The following is a 16,488-nucleotide window of genomic DNA, read 5'->3' on the forward strand; positions in this document are numbered from 1 at the left end:
GCATTCCAGGTGTCCACCACACGTTGGGTAAAGAAGAACTTCCTAGCATTCGTTTTGAATCTGTTCCCTTCCAACTTTTCCGAGTGCCCTCTTGTTCTTTTATTCTTTGAAAGTTTGAAGAATCTGTCCCTCTCTACTCTCTCTATGTCCTTCATGATCTTGTAAGTCTCTATCATATCCCCTCTAAGTCTCCTCTTCTCCAGGGAAAAGAGTCCCAGTTTTCCCAATTTCTCAGCGTATGAAAGGTTTTCCAAACCTTTTATCAGACGTGTCGTTCTCCTCTGAACCCTCTCGAGTATCGCCATATCCTTCTTAAGGTACGGCGACCAATATTGGACGCAGTACTCCAGATGTGGATGCACCATCGCCCGATACAACGGCAGGATAACTTCTTTCGTTCTGGTTGTAATACCCTTCTTGATTATACCTAGCTTTCTATTCGCTCTCTTAGCGGCCGCTGCGCAATGTGCCATCGGCTTCATTGTCGTTTCCACCATTACCCCAAGTCCCTTAATTGGGTACTCTCATTCAATAACATCCCTCCCATCGTATAGTTGTACCTCGGGTTTCTGTTTCCCACATGTAATACTTTATATTCCTCAACGTTGAACTTCATCTGCCATCTCGTTGCCCATTCCCCTAGTTTGTTCAAGTCCCTTTGCAATTCTTTGCATTCCTCTTTAATCCGAGCTCCACTAAATAGTTTGGTGTCGTCCGCAAATTTTATTATCTCACACTTCGTCCCTGTTTCTAGATCATTTATGAATATATTAAATAACAGCGGCCCGAGCACCGAGCCCTGCGGGACCCCACTCGTGACCCTCCTCCAGTCCAAGTAGTGGCCCTTCACCCCTACCCTCTGTTTCCTACCCGCCAACCAGTTTCTGATCCATCTATGTACGTCTTCTTCCACCCCATGGTTCTTCAGTTTCCGGAGTAGGCGTTCATGGGGCACCTTGCCAAAGGCTTTTTGGAAATCTAGATATATGATGTCTATGGGGTCTCCTTTGTCCATCCATTTGTTAATTCCTTTGAAGAAGTGAAATAAGTTCGTTAGGCATGATCTCCCCTTGCAGAAACCATGTTGGCTGGTTATCAGAAGTTTGTTTCTTTCAAAATGTTCATCAATGTTTTCTTTTATCAGTGCTTCCGCCATTTTTTCCGGAACCGAGGTCAGACTCACCGGTCTGTAGTTTCCTGGGTCACCTCTTGATCCCTTTTTAAAGATGGGCGTAACGTTGGCTATTTTCCAGTCCTCCGAGATCATGCCTGTTTTCAGGGATAGATTGCAAATTTGCTGCAGTAGTTCCTCTATCTCCTCCTTTAATTCCTTCAGAACCCTTGGATGGATTCCGTCCGGACCCGGGGATTTGTCAGTTTTTAGTTTTTCTATCTGCCTGCGTACATCTTCAAGGCTCACTTCCATGGATGTTAATTTTTCTGCTTGATTTCCATTGAAGAATTGCTCAGGTTCCGGTGTGTTGTATGTGTGTTCGTTTGTAAATACAGACAAAAAGAACATGTTAAGTCTTTCCGCCACTTCTTTCTCCTCCTTCACCACTCCCTTCCTGTCTCCGTCGTCCAGCGGTCCCACCTCCTCCCTAGCCAGCTGCTTCCCTTTAACATATCTAAAGAATGGTTTGAAATTTCGTGCTTCCCTGGCTAGCCTCTCTTCATACTCTCTTTTGGCTTTTCGAACCACTCGGTGATATTCTTTTTGATACTTCCTGTGCTCTTTCCAGTTCCCCTCAGTTTTGTCCTTTTTCCATTTCTTGAATGAATTTTTCTTATTGCCTATCGCTTCCTTCACTATTTTAGTTATCCACGCCGGGTCTTTTGTTCGACTCTTTTTTCACCTCTTTCTGAATCTGGGGATATACAGATTTTGCGCCTCACTCACCATGTTCTTGAGAAAAGACCAGGCATGTTCTACCGTTTGCCATTTTTTGGAAGTGTTCCTAAGTTTCTTCCTTACCATTTCCCTCATTGCTTCGTAGTTTCCTTTCCTGAAGTTGAAAGTTGTCGCTATGGTTCTCTTTCCTTTCGGTATTCCTATCTCAACCTTGAACTTGATCATGTTATGATCGCTGTTTCCCAACGGTCCCACTGCCTCTACTTCCTTTGCAGGTCCCCTTAACCCATTTAGGATTAGATCCAGAGTGGCATTTCCTCTCATTGGTTCTTTAACAAGCTGCTCCATGAAACAATCTTGTATAGCCTCCAGGAATTCTGTCTCCCTAGCGCATTTTGAGCTTCCAAGACTCCAGTCTATTCCGGGGTAATTGAAGTTTCCCATAATAACCATGTTATCGCTTTTGCATTCTTGCTTCATCTCAGCTTCCATTTCTTCATCGATATCTCCGGTTTGCCCGGGTGGACGATAGTATAGGCCCATCTTTATTTCAGGCCCTTTTTCATTCCCGGTATTTTAACCCATAGCGATTCCAGCTTGTTGGTCGTCTCTGCTGTGTCCATTTTTGTCGATTGGACACAACAGAGACGACCAACAAGCTGGATCTCATGCATTTTCATTGGGGAAATCCTGAAAACCCGACTGGATTGCAGCCCTCGAGGAGGGACTTTGACACCCCTGCCTTACAGGAAAAAACAACAATCATGTACCAGACACGTCCACGTTCAAGGCTCATGCCACTACATTCATTTGTGCTCAGAGATACGATAGCTAATGAGTCCACTATGTGAGCAAAGAACTCATTGTAGAAGTGACTCTTGTTCTCAATCACTGCACAACTGTTTATATAATTCTTTTTCTTATATTGAGTATTTTTTCTGTGAAAACTACAAATAAATATGTACATACTCTAAAAAAAGGCTGTGAAATTGTACTTAACTTAGAAGTTAAAGCATGGGTCCATTAAGTGGTGCTAAGTTGTAGAACTGTCTTGCCCATCACACTGTTATTGAAAAAAATAAAACAATTTGGCAAAAAAAAAAAAAAAAAAATCAAGAGAAACAAAATTAGAATAATCAGTTTGGCAACCTGAAAATAAAAAAAGACAGACAGTGGATCCCTGAACAGATGAGAATTCTCAATAGGAAAACAGGAGCGCTGGAAAACAAAACGGACTCCCATCAATCTAGATGAGTCAACATAAAAATGTTCAACTATCAACTTTGCTGATAAGGTCAACAGAACGAAAGCCTGGCAGAGAAATAGAGGCTTAGTCCACCAAGGTCACAAACTGCTCCTGTCTTCTGACTTTTCAATAAATGGGAGGTCAAGTCACACTGCAGTAAATTATTCAATAAAGGAACTACATTTCAGTCTGGTTACCCAGCCACAGATGATTTTGCATCAGGGCACAACTGTGATCTTTATTGCTAAGCATGTCATCATCGACTTTGTTTCTGATGACAAGTAAAAGAGTGTTTCATTATTAAACTATTTTTCTGCTTACTTGTGTTTAGGGTTCTATTAGATTTTCCAAACAAACGAGACTGTGGAAACTCAATGTTCCCGGACCTTTGCTTGTATTTTATTAACAAACTAGTCCTATACCCTTTACATTAACGGGTGCTAGAATATATGTGTGTGTGTCTGTCTTTATTTCTTTCTCTCTCTCTCTCTCCTTAGCCGCTTTCTGTATTTCTGTCTTTCTTTTTCCTTGGCTGTCCACCACTACCTCTTGCCTGCTCCCCCTGTCCATTCTCCCTTCCTTTTACCTCCCCTGTGTCCACCACTACCCTTTCACTGCTCCCCTTATCCAGCAGCAGCCCTTCTCCCTTTGTTTTACCTTCCCCCATGCTAGAATATATGTCTCTCTGTCTTTCTTTCTGTCTTTCTCTCCCACTGTCTTTCTTTCTTTCTGTCTCTCTCCTTGCCCCTGTCTCTTTCTTCTTTTCTTTCTGTCTCCCTCCCTCCCATTATTACTCGAAACACGGCCCGTGTTGGGGCCTCTTACAACATATGTGGATAGAGTTTGTACTGTCGATTTTACTTTTGTGCGCCAGTATGTAATTTGTTATAGTGTGTCTCTGAAGTGTTTTGTACGATAAATGTAAATCTTTTATTTTGTATGTTAATATGTAACTCGTCCTGGATAAGGGCGGGTGAGAAATAAACAAACAAAAAAAGTAGATTGCTGAGCCTGTCTTCTGTGCAGTATAAATTTGATGCAGTCACCGTTGTCGCATCAAATGCGATTCTCTGCCTCCAACACTGCCCAGATGGGGTGGTACATCGTTAGTCTGACATCTATGCTGAAATTTGTCTGCTTTGAGAGGCCCTGCTGGTAGTGAAACTACTGATGGCATAGCTTCTCAGATGCACGCAAGCCCCAGTGGTATGATAAGCAGAATAAAATCTGATTTACTCCTTTGGATCTTGTCAGGTTCTTGTGACCTGGGTTGGCCACTGTTGAAAACAGGATACTGAACTTATGTTCTTATGCAAGCCAAGTCTAGGACAATCAAGCCATTGTGACATCACTGATAAGGTTGGCTCTTAGGCATTGGTGGAATGAGGCTTTATGACATCACAATCCTAGCTCTGGAATGTTGCTACTCTTTGGGTTTCTGCCAGGTACTTGGGCCAGGTATTTGGGACCTGGATTGGCCACATCTTCTTGGCCCCTTTGCTGACACTTAGCCAATCAATCGGATTTACGGCATTTTTATACGCGGATGATCTACAACTCTTGTACCCATTAGATTCCAATTCTAAAGATGAACTACTAACAGATTGGTTAAACGAAAATAAACTAGCTGTGAACACTGACAAAACAAAAATTATGCACTTCCTTTGGAAAGGACTAAAACTAAGTGCACCGATTAATATTAACAAGGTTCAATTACAAGAAGTCACTAAGATTAAGGTATTGGGGGATCTATTGGATCAAAAACTGAACTATCACGACCAATTGGTTCTGTAGTTAGAAGCTGTTTCCAGAGATTACGAACGATCAAATCATTACCTTCATTTATTGATTCAACTTCCCTGAACGTCCTCATACATTCATTGGTCATATCAAAACTAGATTACTGCAATTCTTTGTACAAAGGAATCACCCTAAAAGAACTCCACCGATTACAAATAATACATAATACCGCTATCAAAATTATCACAAACACCAAAAAATTTGATCATGTAACCCCACTCCTTAATAAAGCTCACTGGTTGCCCCTAGCCCACAGAATTTTCTATAAAACAGCTTTACTAACTTTCAAAATATTAACAGTTAAAGTTCCAATATTCTTGAAATGCTATCTTTTGTCATACTTCCCAACTAGAAGCCTAAGATCAATTTTGGAAGAGATCAGACTGAATATGTCACTCAAAGCCTCATAATGAAGATATGACTTTCGTATTTTGGTCATACTGTTAGAAGAGAGAGATCACTGGAAAAGGACATGGGGACGGGGCGGAGACAGGGACAAATTTTTTCCCCATGTCATTCTCTAATCACAATCTCAGCTCTGGAATGTTGCTCTCATTGGGGTTCCAGAATCTTGCTATTCTTTGAAATGCTGGAATGTTGCTACTCCTTGGGTTTTGGCCAGGTATTAGTGACCTGGACTGGCCACCGTGAGAATGGGCTACTGGGCTTGATGGACCATTGGTCTGACCCAGTATGACTATTCTTATGTTCTTATGTTGTGTTCTTATGACATCATGCTTGGAAAGATTGAAAGAATTAGGCGAAGAGGACAATCTGCAACTAGGTGGCTGGATTCGTTGACAACTACTATGGGGATGATGCTGGAGGACCTCAGACTAGCATGTGACCAACTTTGTTTTGAAACTTTAACTCATCAAGTCACTACGATTCGAAACTGAGTCAATGGCACCTAACACACACACACCAGCACTCTGGTCCAAGCTTTTTTTTTTTCATGTCCAGATGTGAACTGCAGAGCTTACACAGAGACAAATCTCTCTTTATTTCAGCTGAAAGGTTTCTATTTTTACTACTTGAATTTATGCACTTCTTTTGTTTGATGGGCATAAATGAAGCTCTGCTATAGGTTGCCTTGGACTTGCCCTCATATTTCAATGCACGAACATTCAGTACAGAAACAGCTAGATCTGGGATGCTACCTAGCTCTTGAGAGCCTCTGAAATCATGCTCATATATCATAATTCTGTGGACAAGGTCAGGATTTGAGGAGAAATTTAATCTCTTTTTTTGTCTTCTTTCCAACTTGGAGTTCACTGTACCTCTTTTATGCTTTGACTCTCACGGTTTTTTAGATGGAAGGTGGGAGGCTTAATGCTGCTTGAAAACTGAATGTGTGAAAGAGATCTGTTTTTTTAAATTTTATGTAACTTTTACTACACAGACTTTTTTGTTTACTTTTTCTTGCAGATTATGTTTCCTAGGGGATCTGGCTGGGGGGGATCCATAATTTTAAGATTCTGGTGACTATTCAGCTGCATGGCTTATTATTCTGGTTCAGTAACTGATATAATTATTTTTTTCTTTTTAATATTTTTGGAATCCATTCCCCAGGGCCAGATTAAGACCAGCTGATGCCCAACAATGAAGCCTCTTGGCCCTTCCATTGCTTAAGTGATGAGACACTAAGACGCAACGAGTGCTGAGAAGTATCAGCATTGTATGAAACAAAACATTGTGTTGGATAATGGGTGTGGCAAACAGCAGTGAAAGAGTTAAGGGCATGACAACTAGGGAAAACACTCTGTGGTGTCCCTCTACCCTAGACGTGCTCTAAATTTGACCACCGACTCCCAGTTCAATATTACATTCAGTTTTAAATTCTGCGTCTAACCCACAAAGCATTGCATTTTGGTAACCCTTCCTACCTTTCTAACTTGGTCATTCCTTACATACCTTCTAGGGCTCTTAGGTCAGTGGATTCCAATTGTCTTGTCCTTCCCTCACCAGCTAAAGTACATTATGAGTTCACCAGGCAGATGGCCTTCTTTTTCCTAGAGCCATCTTCACGGAATACTCTTCCAGCAGACATTAGATTAGAAATCTCCTTTAGAAAGTTCATGAAAATTTTAGAAGTGCACTTTTTGAAGAAAATCTATTTCAATTAATGCGAAATCTCAGCGATATTGGCAGGTGTCTGAGGGATACAGTGAGTAGGTGAATTGTTAAGCTATGGCATCTTTCCTATCAAATTATTGACATTATTTTCTCCTTTTTCTCTTATATTGGACTGTAAACTGCTTTGAGTTGAATTAGAAAAGTAGAATATTACGTAGTTTAATAAACTGTAAACTATTATTTTGCGTAATAGCTAATCCCAGGCTGCCATTCCCCATTCAGAAGAGAATGGTTTTGAATTTGTTCAGAATACTTAAAGGTGGCATTATATTTCTCCAGTCAATACATTTACAAAGGGACAAATACCTTAAATGGCAGACAGGACACGTGGATTACGGCATTCATGCTCCCTTTTCATTTATATCAAACAGGTGAGCAAATTTTAATTCCTAGACGTGTTCCTATGGTAACAGCTAACTAAACTTTAAATCCTGCCAGATGTTTTGATATGGTTATGGGTATATTGGTGAGTGAAAAGTGTGTGATGTGCTATCTTCATGTACCTAGAAGGAACATATGTCACATAAGAGGATTGATTCATAAGTCATGGCAACTAATCTTTTTCCTCTTAAAAATGCGCCACTACTGGAAATCTAATATATACATTTAAAAGTGTGTGACATGTACCTCCTAATGTTGCCACCAGATGAGAGATGAGTGCAGTGGTCTCTGATAGGGGAGCAGCATAAATCATGACAATTGAAATCATTGTTTTATTAACAAACAAGTCATAGACGTTAGCTGTTTCACTAAACTAAGAACACAACCAGCTTGAGAGGAGTATGATTAACTGTTAACATCCTTCAAAGCGTTGTCATGTAGGATTGTGGCATCGTGAAACAGTTCTGGACATTTTCCCTATACTGTACGATGCAGGTGATACCGCAAAATTGACTTGCAATCCCGTGCATTCACCGTATGTCCCTCACGAACTAGATGACACAAGACAACCTGGGAGACTACTTTGAAAGATGTTAACACTTAAACAGTTTGTACTTGCACTTTGTTGTTCATGTTGGACACTGACTTTGGGATTTTTCAAACGTTTAACGTCATTACGCTTGCTGACATCACTACGCAATCTCTTGACCTGCGGCAGTTTCATGGGCATCTCCATGCCGAAGCGCCTTTCCACCCTCTCCAGTGACTGTCCAGTGCTAGCTCCCGAAGGGGATTTTTTTCTCCGAAACGGAGCTCTGTAGAGCGACTGATTTTTCAGCAAGACTTTGGATTATCTTATCACTTGGACAAAGTATAATTTTCAATTCAATCTCTCTGGAGTCTAAATGCCTTTTCAGCGGCAGTGAAGGGAGCTTTGCTCTCGTATTGAACACTAAAATTTGGACTGCACAATTTTGCAGTGTTCCTTGGAGTGACTAACTAATTTATTTGTGAATTACACCAGTTTTTTTGTTTTCACAACTATTTAGAGCACTATGCACTTATACACAGGTCCAGGGATGTTTACGCTTGATTCACCCTTTTTGAGTTAAGACAGCTCACAACTCCTTACAGGCTTGTCCTGACGATCGAGAGGCTTGATAACTGAGGACCACATATAATTTGCATTGTTGTTCATTTGGTATAATATTTATTCATATTACATGGGTCTCCCAACACCTTGCATTATTGTATGAAAGGATTTTTATAGTATTGTACACTGTATGCCATCATAAAATTATGATTTCAAATGCTTCTCCCCTACCCTTTCCTCATTTCTCATCTGGTGACAAGATTAGGAGGTATAAATTAGATTTCCAGTGTTAGCGCATTTTTAGGAACATCCCAAACAAAAAATAGTTGCCATGATTTTATGAATCAACCCTCGGTATTTACACCCAATATTTAGTACCTACAAATATCCCAGTTTATTGTACACAGATAGGCATGTGATTTATAGTATGTGTACGCATTCAAACCATGTCCCAGATAAACTTATAATCACAGCTTATAAGTGCAAATAAATATCCCCTGGCTATTAGTGGATGAAAGTTATTGAGTTAACAATAAAAGATGTCACATATAAGTAATATTTATTCTTAAAGATATAAAATGAAGAGAGAGATGACTGATGGCGGATGTGGCTATGAGATGTTGGAGCCCTGAGTGGCAGCGCTGAAGTCTGATACAAAGTGATATTGAAAAAGAAGCAGCATCCGGAGTGGTTTGGAAGATACGGTGAACAGAAACACTCGGACATAAGAAAATTGCTAAACTTATGCACGTAGGTTACATACATGGTATGCATCAACTCAGTAACGCTAGTATTCTATGAGGAAAATGCAGAAAGCTTTCCTGTATAGACTCTGTGCCAGTTAGGTGACCTATAAGTGCACAATTCCCTCCCCCCCCTACACACACACTAATCTCCGTTATTGCTTTATTCAACAGCAATGGCTGCCCTGTACAGGTCCTGTACTTTGTGCAAACTGAGCCCCTCATCTCCCACCCATTTAACTGAATGTCTGAAAAGTATTTCAGAAGTAGGAATGAATATAACATTGAGTAAAATTTTAATAGAGTCTTCCGTTCCATTTCTCTTGTTCCTATTATCTGATAACCGGCTGGCAAAAGCGATCTTAAGAAACCATTTCACACAGAGCGCTGGAGGACTGTATAACACTGAGAACACCGGGTCCCTCTCTTGACATGAATGAATTGTTCTGATCAGTTCAGACTGCCAGGAATACTGTCATAGTGTGTAATGCTTCTGATTAATGATGCATTGCGTGCTATGAAGAGCAAAACAGATTATCCAAACCTCCAGTTCTTCCTACTACTGAAACTACTTATTTCTATAATGCTACATTAAAACATTCAAGAGACGGTTCCTGCTGCAAAGCAGGAGCTTACAGACAGGTTAATCCACACTAAAGGTCCGGCAAATGAAGAATAGGATTCCTTTAGTGCTTCAGTAGCACAAGTTTGTTAAGGGTAAATACAACCAATTGATGTGACCCTTCAGATTTTAACTACTTTTCAGGCTAATAACTTTCTAATACATGGAACATATATAGAGATGACAAACTATTCATGGTCCTTAAAAACCAACGTCAACAATTTAAAACAGAGAAAAAAAAAAGCAAATGCAGTTCTTTGTAAGATGATCAACACAACTCAACCCTTTCACCAACCTTATTGCTGCATTTTGTAACAGAATGCCTGAGAAATACACAAGTACAAAACATTACAGTAATCTGCTCTAGATAAAATTCACTGACAGGAAGCTCTCAGCCCAACCAACTTCCAAAATTCGTAGCAAATGTCGGTAGGAGGGACTGGGCATCCCTCCTGCCGTGACCATTCGTGGGGGGGGGGGTGTTCCGGCCCTTCTGCTAGCAATATACACGTCTACTGCAGGCCCTTAGAGACATGTACAGCCGCCGAGTTCCGCCTAAGGCTACTCAGGGCCAAGCCATGCCCATGCCTAGCCTTAGGCAAGCTCAGGCGGGCTTGCGCACCTCCCTAGGCTCCCGGAGGCGCCTCCAATGTAGGTGGCCTGCCTCGGGAGGTTTTTGTTTTTTTAGAAAACATGCGTCCCGATTGGCTGGTTAAGCAGCAGTTGGCCGCCTACAATCGGGACGCCATTTATAGAATTTGAGCCTTAGAGCCTCTTTTACAAAGCCATGGTAGTGAGTCCCATGTGGCAAAAGCGACACAGCTCATTCAATTCCTATAGGCTGTGTTGCATTTGCCACACCGAGACTTGTTACCATGGCTTTCTAAAAGTAACCCTTACTGAAGTAAATAAAGAAAATATATCCACATACAATGACTTTACTTAAAACCACCCTCTATAAATATGACATGCACAAGTTCCATGTGACATATAATTTTAGCCATGAAAAATAAGAGTTCTTCCCAGTGGGGTACTTAGATCAGGTTAATACAACACCCGAAATACGTTCCGTCTTCAAATGCGCATGCTCTCTTTTGCCCCGTCTTCACTGTGAAACATGTAGACACTTTCTTGAAGAATGTTTTTTCAAATTGCGCACATTAAAAGCTCCCATGAGGGTTATCTTACAATCGTCCCATGATGATTCAGACCTCTACAAAGGGAAACCTTTGTAAATGAACAATACACAAGACAAAAAAGATGAGATAAGGGAAGCGAATGTGAGCAATTCACCACTTCGTACAATTTTGCTGCAAGATTATTTTAATGTTCCAAAAACATCAGCAAGTTTTGGCCTGTTTTAATGCTTTCCATTACATCCTGCAATGGAATTAGCATTGAGCTTCTCTCCTGGAAACTGCAGAGCTTGTGAATAGTACAATCCCTAACAGTACAGCTGTGCAAATGAGTTTGTGTTCCACCTGTTAACCATTTTTCTCCTCAGCACATTTCACAAATTTATGTATTAGGGTTTATTTACCATCATTTTGAATAAATTAATTCAAGACTGTATACTAAACTAAACTAAAATCTTAGCTTTGTATACCAGATCATCTCCAAACAAGAAGCTCAATTTGGTTAACAGTATTTAAAAAAAGAAAATCAATATGAAGGGAAAAAAAGCCAGTTTTCTAAGGTGGTTAGAAAACAAAACAGTTTTTACAGCTTTATGAAAAAATTGAAAGGAACTGGAGACCCTTAGATTAAGGGGAATTCCATTCCATAATTCTGTTAGTTTGAAAGTCAAGGATTGACGTTGATTCCTAGTTGATTTTATTCCCTTAACTGAGGGAAAGGAGAGCTTATATCGTTGGGTGCTTCTTGAAGGACAGGATCTAGAAGCATTCCAAGAAAAGGGACAAGAAGAGCAAAGATGCCATGAAGGATCTTGAAAGCAATACAGACACATTTGAAATGAATCCTGCAATAGACGTGAAGCCAGTGAAGCAAGAATAAGGCAAACATAAGCAACATACAGTGGTAAAAATATTCAAACAATTATAGACTTGAACTGAAAAAGAGGAGCCATCAGCTCCCTGCACACTATCCTGTCCACATGGGAACAATAGAATGAGGAACTACCCTCAGCTGTCCTCAATCCTACTGATCTAGGAAACAATTTCAGTGATAATATGTTAGCACTAGTAGAGCTTGAAGAACTTCCTGAGAGCTTATAGAATGTTGAAACCCTCATCAAGGATGTCTAGGGATGGAGGTGTGGTAGACCCTGATCGATTTTCAGAGAACTGTGTTCATGAGGAGCTCGCCAGACTAAAAGTGGACAAAGCAATGGGGCCATATGGCATATTTTCAAGGGTAATAATAATTATAACTTTATTTTTATATTACAAACAGTTCAAAGCGTTTTACAGAGAAAGAGACTGTATACAAACAGCGATATAACAGAAAGCTTATCAAAGTTACATTAGTATGTTAAGATTGGTCAAATTTATCTGGAAGTGGTCTAAAAGTACATCAAGGCAGGAGTGGGGGTCAGAGAAATTTATCAAAGAGATAAGTTTTGATTGGCTTCCTGAAAGTATGATAAGAAAATGTGTTTGTTCCATTTGCCTGTTTGGAATGATAATGTTCTGTCAAGAAATCTCTTGTAGATACAGCCCTTCAAGGATGGAAAAGCGAACAGGTAGGCACTGTACAGGTTGTGCCTGGAAATTCGAAATGATGAGACAGGTAGATTGGGGATGATCCTGTTATGGTTTTGAAGCAAAGGTACTAAAGGAACTTAGGGAAGTTCTGGCGGCTCCAATGGCTGACCTTTTCAATGCTTCTCTAGAGTCAGGAGTGGTACCAGAGATGTAAAGAAGAATTATGGAATGACAGGCCAGTTAGTCTGACTTGTGTGGTAAGTAAATTAATGGAAACGCTTTTAAGACAGAGAATAGTGACGTTTCTGGAATCCTATAAATTACAGGACCAGAGGCAACATGAATGCACTAGAGGTAGGTCTTGTCAGACAAATCTGATCAATTTCTTTGACTGCGTGACCAGAGAATTAGAAAGAGGATGTGCGCTAGATGTGGTGTAGTTAGATTTTAGCAAGGTGTCTAATAAATAAATTGTGCCCTCGGGATGAGCTCCAAAATGACGAATTGGGTCAGGAACTTGTTAAGTGGAAGGCGACAGAGGATAGTGGTCAATGTGGATCACTTTGAAGAGAGGGATGTTACCAGTATTTTTTTTTTGTATTGATGAACAGCGGTCAAGTAAGATTTGTCTCTATGCGGATAATACCAAAATCTGCAACAAGTAGACATTCTGATGGTATGAATAACATGAAGAAGGACCTAGCGAACCTTGAAGAATGGTCTGAAATTTGACAGCTAAAATTTAATGCTAAGAAATGTATGGGCTTCAAAAACCCAAGGGAACTGTACAGTTTAGGGGGTGAAGAACTTCTGTGCATGACAGAAGAGCGGGACTAGGGAGGGATTGTATGTGATGAACTTAAGGTGAACAACAAAAAAAGAGGCAAGAGAGATGTCTATTCCAACATACAGTTACGTTTATTATAAATAACAACATATATAGTGCGAGGCCAGCCCTGTTCTTCCTTTTTTGGTTTTGTATGAACTTAAGGTGGCCGAACAGGTTGAAAAGGTGATGGCAAAAGCTAGAAGGATGCTAGGATGCATAGGGATAGGTATGGCCTGTAGGCAAAAGGAGCATAAGACTGTATAAGACTCTGGTAAGACCTCATTTAGAATATTGTGTATAATTCAGGAGGCCACACCTTCAAAAAGATATAAACAGGATAGAGTCAGTCCAAAGGAAGGCTACTAAAATGGTGTGTGGTCTTCGTCATAAGGCACATGGGGGACAGACTTAAAGATCTCAATCTGTATATTTTGGAGGAAAGGCAGGAGTGACGTTCAAATAGTTACCTATGATAGAGGCATTTAAATACCTACATGGCGTAAATGCGCACAAGGTGAGTCTCTTTCATTTGGAAGGAAGCTCTGAAATGAGAGGGCATAGGATGAAGTTAAGAGGTGATAGGCTCAGGAGTAATCTAAGGAAATACATTTTACAGAAAGGGTGATAGATGTGTAGAGGTGGTGGAGACAGAGACTGTGTCTGAATTCAAGAAAGTGTGGGATAGGAACATGGGATCTCTTAGGGAGAGGAGGAGATAGTGGATGCTGTGGATGGGCCATTTGCCCTTTTTCTGTCATTATGTTTCTATCTGTGAGGTGGAAGAGGAGGAGGAGAAGGAGCTTAATAGTTAGTGTAGAGGCCTGAGAGCCTGAAGAAGTGGGTTATTGAGCTGCAAGGGGAAAGCTGGCTCTGTCTGTTCAACTTGCTACTCATTTGGATGGAATTGAGAAAGAATATGACCCAAGTTCAGACAATAATGATAAAAGGTTTGGGAAGAATTTAGCTTAAGATGGAAAGTTTTGCTAATGTCCTGAAGTTCACTGCACTGACCACTGGACTGGCCTTTTGTTCTGCTGGGACGTCTGTGTGGCCAGTTTAGCAGGAATGGTGCCACCCAGCTTCTTTTGGGGCGCTTAGCTTTACTTTTCTTGGTCTTTCTGCATCCTCCCCTGCTTGTTTTTCCCTTAAGATATTGTAAACCTTTCCTGCCCTTTTTGTCCTCTTGTGTCTGGTTTGCTTAATTTGTTTGTGTACATTCCCCTTCTCATGTTTCTATTTTAAATATTGCCCACTGTGTTTATTTATTGTGCACTGCTTTGATTTGACTTTTTTGTTAAAAATGGCGGTATATCAAATAAAACAACTGTAGCTGTATTTTTTTCTCTAGGACAGGGGTGTCAAAGTCCCTCCTCGAGGGCCGCAATCCAGTCAGATTTTCAGGATTTCCCCAATGAATATGCATGAGATCTATTAGCATACCATGAAAGCAGTGCATGCAAATAGATTTCATGCATATTCATTGAGGAAATCCTGAAAACCCGACTGGATTGCGGCCCTCGAGGAGGGACTTTGACACCCCTGCTCTAGGATGTTATGTTCAGGATAAGAATTTGAAAGGTTTTCAGCAAAACATCTATTACTGGTCTTAGACATCATATCAAAGATGCCCATCCACACTTTCACTTTCGTTCTTGATTGCAGTTTAGATTTTCCTTAAGACTCCGGAATTTCAAATATTTAGGTCTATTTGGGACTAAATTAACTACTTTGTCATTAATTCTTTTTCTTTCAGCTACAATAATTATTTCCCTGGATTTGACGTAGACCCCATTACGGAACATATTTGAAATTTGCATCAATAAAAAAATACCAATCAGGCTAGATGAGATTTTGTAAGAAACTAGAGAACAGCTAATCATGGTCCAATTAACCTGCTTTACACATTGTCCATTAACCACCAATCCTGAACCCCAGCACCAGCCCTGGGAGACGTTCAACACTTTCATTGTTTTTTTTTCAACTCTTTTTTTTGTTTTATGAAACAAATACACAAAAACAACAAATCAAAAGACCTTAAAAGAAAAGCCCCCTGAAGTAAAAGCCGCTTAGTTTACCTCACTGGAATGACTACGAGACGGCATTGTTTTCTACATCACCCCCAAACCTCCCCCTAAGTTCCCCTGCCTCTCCTGACCTAGTAGCAGCCTGCAAATCCTCCCAAATCACCCAGAACCAGCATCACAGAGCATGCAAACGCTGAAACAACTTTAAATTCATCTGCCTGTAATACATACGGACGCAGTAATTTCCGCTTTCATAGTATCCTGGGCAGCACTGAGACCTCCGCCGGTACATTGTTCGAAGTCCTCTCCGATAAGCCGTTTTATAACTTATTCTAGATTGTAAGACAGACAACGGTTTAGGAATACTGATAAAGAAAAATCTATACTAGCTGCTAAAATTAAATGTGTGTTAAATTATGGTAAGGAGATGACTCATGAACCATTTAAAAATGCACAAAGATTTCTGATATGAAGAACGTAATAAAAAAAATCTAATAAATAGATACTTTGCAGTATTATAGACACCATTTTATTCCTCAGTCCCATCAGACATATAGGAAAGGGGGAATTCATCAACGTGTACTACTGTTAAGACAGGTAATTGTACCCAGGGTCCCATTTATCCAATGAGACCTTGTGTTAAAATAATAATAATTTATTTTTATATACCGCCATACCCAAGAGTTCTAGGCGGCTCATAACGGTTAAACTTAATATATGCAATGCAAATGAATACATTGAATTAAAATGCATCTGAAAGATTTGGCGAAGTTAAATGCATACAATGTAGAGAAAATACAAACAATTTAAAATAGAATAAAAAAGTGTTGAATTAAAAAATAAGATACATTAAAGACACAACTATTTAACAAGCTGGTGGTATCTTATCTGTTTTCTAAAATCAAGATAAGAGGTAGCCTCTAACACAATTTTGGCAAGCCATGTATTCAGTTTGGCCGCCTGAAATGAGAAGATTTTCTCGAGGAACCTCTTGGAATGACAGGATTTTATAGAAGGGTATGCAAACAGATGTATTCTTCGTGAACTCTTATTAGTGTAATTCAGGATGAAATGAGAAGAGAGATAGCCTGGTAAC

At 40.1% G+C, this 16,488-nt stretch overlaps 1 protein-coding gene across 7 annotated transcripts in view; it reads right to left on the reverse strand.

Annotated features, from left to right (window-relative positions):
- MEGF11 (multiple EGF like domains 11) overlaps positions 1–16,488 on the reverse strand; it is a 322,743-nt gene that overhangs the window by 206,623 nt on the left and 99,632 nt on the right. For all 7 annotated transcript variants that reach the window (XM_033920814.1, XM_033920813.1, XM_033920817.1 and 4 more), the window contains one exon: positions 15,624–15,724. In XM_033920814.1, coding sequence (XP_033776705.1) covers positions 15,624–15,724 — 101 coding nt within the window. The remainder of the gene's footprint in view (positions 1–15,623; positions 15,725–16,488) is intronic.

This window comes from Geotrypetes seraphini, chromosome 14, assembly GCF_902459505.1.
Source record: "Geotrypetes seraphini chromosome 14, aGeoSer1.1, whole genome shotgun sequence".
In the NCBI taxonomy this organism is placed as follows: domain Eukaryota; kingdom Metazoa; phylum Chordata; class Amphibia; order Gymnophiona; family Dermophiidae; genus Geotrypetes; species Geotrypetes seraphini.